The sequence below is a fragment of the Elephantulus edwardii genome, unplaced genomic scaffold (assembly GCF_000299155.1).
Source record: "Elephantulus edwardii isolate Elephantulus edwardi_28Jun2011 unplaced genomic scaffold, EleEdw1.0 scaffold00058, whole genome shotgun sequence".
NCBI lineage: Eukaryota > Metazoa > Chordata > Mammalia > Macroscelidea > Macroscelididae > Elephantulus > Elephantulus edwardii.
The window spans coordinates 9,729,518-9,736,779 of NW_006399808.1; the positions used below are offsets into that span (position 1 = coordinate 9,729,518).

General features: G+C 40.2%; 1 protein-coding gene across 1 annotated transcript in view; it reads left to right on the top strand.

Annotated features, from left to right (window-relative positions):
* Positions 1-524: 524 nt before the first annotated feature.
* ANXA7 (annexin A7) overlaps positions 525-7,262 on the top strand; it is a 28,147-nt gene continuing 21,409 nt past the window's right edge. Inside the window, exons 1-3 of the mRNA XM_006887541.1 lie at positions 525-578; positions 4,849-5,053; positions 6,078-6,238. Coding sequence (XP_006887603.1) covers positions 525-578; positions 4,849-5,053; positions 6,078-6,238 — 420 coding nt within the window. The remainder of the gene's footprint in view (positions 579-4,848; positions 5,054-6,077; positions 6,239-7,262) is intronic.

The window sequence follows — 7,262 nt, forward strand, 5'->3', positions numbered from 1 at the left end:
CTGTGGCACCTGGAAAGCATTTTAATAATTGATTTTAATAATTACTTTCTGTATGGCAAGAAAACAAAATGCAAAAAGCTGATTGACTTGAAAAACATTCCATAAATAACAATGCTGATAATATATAGATATGCCAAAAATTATATGGTATGAAGACGGAGAATGGAGTCTGAACTTTTAGTATGCCATTCTGATTTTGGTGGATCAGATATTAATAAAATGAAGTTGCATTGTTACAAGTTTTGCTTATATCCCTAATATGAATGTTTGAATGCCTCCATACTCTTCTGAAAGAGTGTTTTGTATAAAATCTTAGCGGTGTGTGTATATATGTATAAATCTTCAAAGGCCTCAACGTTTTTTCATTATTTTTATATATATACTTTTTAAATTATTATTAATTTTAATGAAAGTTTACAGAGACTTTGGATTTCTATTCATTAATTGTTGCACTTTTTCCCTGCCCCCCACCCCATCTCAATGTTTATAAGAAATTACAGAGGACATTTTTTTGTTGTTACAGAATGTCATACCCAGGCTATCCCCCAACAGGCTACCCACCTTTCCCTGGATATCCTGTAAGTATTTCCATTTATAATACTAAAATCGCACATATACTTGGAATGACTGTTTTAAGAACTAGCCCATGGTAGATCTCACAGACAATTATAGAGCAGGACTCATAAAGTCAAGTGCCTAGAGGGACCTAGTAGAAAGTAGGATAAGTGAGTGAAGAAGGGCATAAAAGGGCAGCTGGAGAGTCTCATGTATGGAAAGCCAGAGGTGACTCAGCTGTAAATTGATGTGACCATCTGGGCAGGAAGACCTAATGTTGTGGCTTGATATTCCAGTTTTTGAAGTAAAGCCAGAAATCTGGATTTTGTTTGAAATTTACAGATTTTTTTTTTAAGTTGGAAGTGAATTTTTAAAGTTAAATGCTTTATGGATTATAAAATGTACCATGGTGGTGGTGTGTGCTATTGAGAATTGTTTATGTACCCCAAAGCCCCCACAACTAAACTGTACTTTGTCAGTTATCTTAGTCAGGATAGATGACCAATACACTCTAAAGATTTAACACAATAACAACCCATTTCTTGTTTACCGTAGTCTCCTAGAAATCCATGAGGGAAGGGGTTGTCAAGGTGGGAAGGTGATTGTTTGGTACTGTTTTATAGGTTTCTGCAATCCGTCCATATCTTTACTCTACCATCTTCTGCTGCCTTGGAATGCTCCACTGCTCCCTTAGCTTCTGCTGGCAGATGAAGGGAAAGGAAAAGAGTGTAGAAGTTTGGGGAGAATGTCTTTTATGGACCAGCCTGGAAATGTCTTGTTGTTGGTTGGTTATTTCTCTCCATATTCATCAGTCAGGTGGCTCTACCTGTGTGGTGGTGGTGGTGTTAGGTACCGTCGAGTACAATTCATAGTGACACTTTGAACAACAGATATGAACTCTGTCCTATCCTGTGCCATCCTCACACATACTAACACTTTTAAGAGCCCATTGCAGCAGTCACCATGTCAGTCCATCTGGTCAAGAGGTCTTCCTCTCCTTCACCAACCCTCTGTCTTTCCAGCATCATGTCCTTTTCCAAGGAATGACCTCTCCTAGCAACATGCCTGAAGTATGTGAGGCAAAGCATCATCATCTCTACTTCCAAAGAACACTCTGGTTACACCCTCTCCAAGATGTATTTGTTCTTTTGGCAGTCCATGAGATAGATATTCAGTACTCTCCAATACTACAGCTCAAAGGCATCAGTAGTTCTTCTGCCATCTGTATTCATTATCCGGCTCTCAAATGCATAGCAAGTGATTGGAAAAACCGTGGTCTAAATCAGACACACCTTAGTTCTCAAACTGACATCATTACTCTTCAGTAATTTGAAGAGTTCCCTAAATGCAGACTTTCCCAGTGCAATATGTCTCATTTCCTGACTGCTGGTACGAAGAGTGTTAATTGTGGATCCAAGTAAGATGAAGATATTGAGAGTTTCAATCTTTTCTCCCATTTGTCATGATGTTGCTTATGAGTCCATTAATAAGATTGCCCATCTCCTGCATTAGTCAAATAGACGCTCCAACATGTAGAGTCAAAGAGGAAGAAATTGAAAATTTTTACCAAATCTTATAGTCCAAAATTGACCGAATATGTAGTGAAGATGCGTTAATGATAACTGGTGACTGGAATGCAAATGCAAAAGTTGGAAACAGTAAAGAAGGAATGTTGTTATTTTGTGCTTAGTCACGGGCGATCCATTGCGACCCCCCCAAGGTACAGCAGCTCTGAACCCTTCCCTATCCTGAACCAGTTTCATCGTAGTTGGAAAATAAAGGCGTGGTGATAGAAATGAGACTGGAAATAGAATGATCAAATTTTGTATTTTTTTTTGTGTGTGTGTGTGTACTGTAGAGTCAGATCCAGCTGCCATAGGAGGAGATTGCCCCTCCTACAGCGGAGCATCTGGTGGATTCAAACTGTATGCCTTTGGGATTGCATCACAGCTTCTTGCTGCTAGACCACCAGAACTCCCTCAGAGTTTGTATTTTCAGTGGTTTAGTCATTCCAAGAAATGAGACTGGAAATAGAATTATGATCAAATTTTGTATTTTCAATGATTTATTCATTACAAATACCTTTTTTAAAAGACAAAAATGGTGACTTTACACTTGATGGGCTGAATAGCAATCAGATTGACTACATCTGTGGAAGGAATTGTTGGATAAGCTCAACATTGGCAGTCAAAAGGTAAGCCAGGGGCGAATTGTGGGTCAGACTGAAAATTACTCATGGTCAAGTTCAAATTGAGGCTGAAGAAAATTAAAAGTCATGAGAATCAAAATATCTTGAATCTCTTCCATCTGAATTTCAAAATCATCTTAAGATTTCAAAGGGCAGAAGACAAAGCAAAGTGTTAAAATGGAATGTGCAGAGAGCTGGAATTGGAGAATAAAAAGGGAAGAATTCGCTCTGCATTTCTCAACCTGAGAGAACTGAAAAAACAAATTTAAGTCTCTAGTCGTAATACTGTAAGATGCTATGGGCAATATATTGAATGACCCAGAAAGCATCCAAAGAAGATGAGGGGCATCACAGAATCAAAAAGAACTGACTGACACTGAAGAATTTTAGGAAGTACCATATGAGCAGAAGCCAATAGTAATGAAGGAAGTGGAAGCTGTACGAAGGCATTGGCAAAAAAATAAGGCCATAAGAATTGACGGCTTATTTCAGTTAACAGACTCAACCTTGATGCACTCCTAAGTCTATGCCAGGAAATTTGAAGAACAGCTATCTGGCCAGTGGATTGAAAGAGGTCCATATTTGTTCCCTTTCCCAAGAAAGGTAATCCAACAGAATATGGAAACTATTGAGCAATATTATTATCACATGCAAAGAAAATACTGCTGAAGATAATTGAGAAATGGCGGGAACAGTACATAAATAAGGAACTTCCAGAAGTTAAAGCAGGATTTAGAAGAGACCATGGCACTAGGGATAGCATTGCTGATGTCAGATGGATCTTGGCTGAAAGTAAAGAATATCAGAAGAGTGTCTTATTTATGTTTTATTGACTATGCAAAGGCATTTGAATGTGTGGATCATAACAAGTTAATGGCTAACATTGAGAAGAATGAGAATCCCAGAGCACTTAATTGTGCTCATGCGAAACCTATACCTAGACTAGGAGGTGGTTGTGCAAGCAAAGCAAGAGAACACTGCATGTTTTAAAATTAAGAAGGGAGTGTGTCAGGGTTGCATTCTCTCTCCATATCTATTCAGTCTGTCTGCTGAGCAAATTATTCAAGAAGCTGGACTCTGTGAAGAGGAATGTGGGATCAGGATTGGAGATAGACCCATCAATAACCTGTATTATGCAATTGAGACAAACTTTCCTCCTGAAAATGAGGAGGACTTCAAGCACTTGTTAAAGATCACAGCCTTCAATATGGATTCCATCTAAGTCAAGAAAACAAAGGGTCCTGAAAAAAATGTAGTCTAGCTTTCTTCCCAGGAGAGAAAATGCTTAGTGAACAATTAATCTCTGCCACACGTAGGTATTATCTGGTCTGTTTAGGGGAGCTCTGATAGCCAAGTGGTAAGGAGTTGGCATTGGCAACCCAAAGGTATGCAGTTCAAATCCACCAGCAGCTCTGTGGGAGAAAGATTGGCAGTCAACTCCTGTGCGAAAAACTGCCACTGAAAACCTGCTGGAGAGTCAGCTGTGGTTTAGTTTGGACGCACCAGCACACAACAGCACTGATCTGAATTCGAGAAATAGTAACTTACCCAAGATGTGACATCTCCCCCGACCTATCCCTGTGTTGGAATTCCAGATATATTGCAACAGGGTCATGGATATCTTTCTTGGTTAGAGTGGAAGATATTCTTCCTATTTATAGCTGTCAGGGAAATGAAGGAATTAATGAGTTTAGCTCATTTTCCTGAAGCCTTGATGTTTGGAAGGACTATTGTTCTCAAATAGAGAAACTCAGACCTCTTACCTGACTCAGGGAGAATTAGTTTTTTTTCCCTGTTTGTTTGTTTTTAATTTTTAAAATTTTTGTGTGTACCATCAAATTGGATCTGACTGGTACAGGAGGAGATTGTCTCTCCTTCTCCAGCAAAGCATTTGATGGAGTTGGACTGCATACCTCTGGGATCGCAGTGCAGCTTCTTGCCACTATGCCACCAGAGCTCTCCAGGTAGAATTAATTAGTTTTAACTAAGCTCTTACAAACTAGTATAGTATTAAACTATTGATAAATAGTTCACTCCCAGTGTCCTTCTTTTTGAGATGAAGCATATTTTTGTCCAGTCACTTAACTTGAAATTTTCATTTTCAGCCTCCAGGTCAAGAGTCATCATTTCCCCCTCCCGGTCAGTATCCTTATCCTAGTGGCTTTCCTCCTATGGGAGGAGGTGCCTACCCACAAGCTCCAACTGGTGGCTACCCAGGTGCTGGAGGCTACCCTGCCCCTGGAGGCTACCCAGCTCCTGGAGGTTATCCTGGTGCCCCACAGCCAGGAGGAGCTCCATCCTACCCTGGAGGTGAGTTATTTAACTCAGCATTAATGAGGCTAGTAATTAGCACTTTTTTCTTCCCCCTGCATCTTTTATTTTTGCTTGTTGTGTTTGAAGTCAGAGTTGCACTTAACCTTATGACTCTATACCTTAGACAGTAATGACCCAGCTGGCATTTAGAGAGGCAGATTCTTAGGAAGCATGAAAACTGAGTCCCCTATGATCCATGGTTTATTATTACTGTTATTATTAGGTGCTATCAAGTACAACTAATAGCGACCCTGTAAATAATGGCTGTGAGCCCTGTCCTATCTTGTGCCAACTTCACAATCTCTAACACACTCCAGCCAATGGCTGCAGTCACTGTGTCAGTCCACCTGGCCCCCTCTGCTTTGCCATCCCTCCATCTTTCCAAATATGGTATCTTCCTCCATTGAATAACCTCTCCTAGCAGCATGCCGAAAGTGAAACGAAGCTTTGCCATCCTTGTTTCCAAGGAGTGCTCTAGCTTCACCTCCAAGACATGTCTGTTCTTTTGGCAGTCCACGGGATATTCAGTACTCTTTTCCAAAACCACTACTCAACTCAGAGGTGAAGGGAATTGGGATTAATCTCATGTTCATATAGAATCAATATATAAAACTTTGGTTATTTACAATCTTGAGAATTGATTAAGATAATAATAGCAACAAAATAGCACCTGTTTATTATTAGGAACCATTGTGTATCCTCACATTTTTAATATAATAGTTTTTTGGGGGGTTAGTTCATAACTATAGATAACCCTGGAACTACCTATATACTTTAGGATGACTCTGAATTAAGGACTGCTTTTTCAAAGTAGAAAGAATTTATTTTCTAGTATAAGTTAGTAAGGAAGATGAATAAAGAAAAAATTATATAGAAATATTTTTAATAGAAAAGAGCTAGTGTGAAGCTGAATTTAGACAAAAGGGGACCGCTGTTATCAAAGAATCAGTAACTCATTTTTCCCCATAATAGTGAACATCTTAACATTTTCTATGAAGTGTTGTCAAAGTTTATGTAACAGTTTTTCTGTTTCCAGGCCCCGGGTTTGGAGCCCCACCAGTTGGAGCCTATTCTGGCTATCCACAGCCGCCATCACAGTCATACGGGGGTGGCCCTGCACAGGTTCCAATGCCAGGTAGGTACCACTTGTACAGAGGGACACAATTCATATTTTCATTTGTTGCTGAGTGTATTTAGTTTCTATCCGAAATTGGCTTTGTTGTTATTGTCATGTGCCGTAGAGTCGCCTGCGACTCATAGCAACCCTATGTACAACAGCCCTAAACCCTGCTCTATCCTGTGCCAAACTCACTGTCTCAAGCACACCTGCCTTCATTACCCCAGTCACTGAATCAATCCACCTCATAGAGGGTCTTCCTCTTCTGTGCTGTCCCTCCACTCTCCCAAGCATGACGTCTTTCACCAAGGACTGGTTCCTCCTTGCAGCATGTCCAGTGTATGTCAGACGAAGCTTCAGAATCTTTGCCTCCAATGAGCAGCCTGGTTTGGTTTTTTTTTGTTTGTTTGTTTTTTTGTTTTTAGCCTGGTTTAACCCTCTCCAGGATAAATCTGTTCATTCTCTTAGCAGCTCATGGTTTATACAGTACTCTTCTCCAACAACCACAGCTCAAAGGCACAAATTCTCCTTCTATCCTTCCTAGTCATTTTCCAGCTCTCGGACGCATACATAGCAAGTGATTGCAAAGACCATGGCCTGTATCAGCCGTACCTTAGTCTCCAGAGTGATACCATTGCTCCTCAGTAATTTGGAGAGGTCCCTAACAGCAGACTTTCCCATGATCATTTATGCTAAGTACTGTTGTTGATGCCTTCCGCCAATGCTTTGGGGTCTGCCCTGGACAATGCAGCCTGAGGTTACCGGTGTAAAATCTGGCAATCAGCAAAAAAACCAGCAGACCAATTGACATATTTCAACAAACAGACACTGGCCTGGATGTGCTCACTAAGTTGTGCCAAGAAATTTGGAGAACAGCCAGCTGGCCCATTGACTGGAAAAGATCAATATTTGTTTCCATTCCAAAGAAAGGTGACCCAACAGAGTGTGGAAATTATCGAACAATATTATTGATATCACATGCAAGCAAGATTCTGCTGAAAATTATCCAAAAACGTTTGGAACAGTATGTCAACAGAGAACTGCCAGATGTGCAGGCTGGATTTAGAAGAGGTCGTGGTACTAGGGATA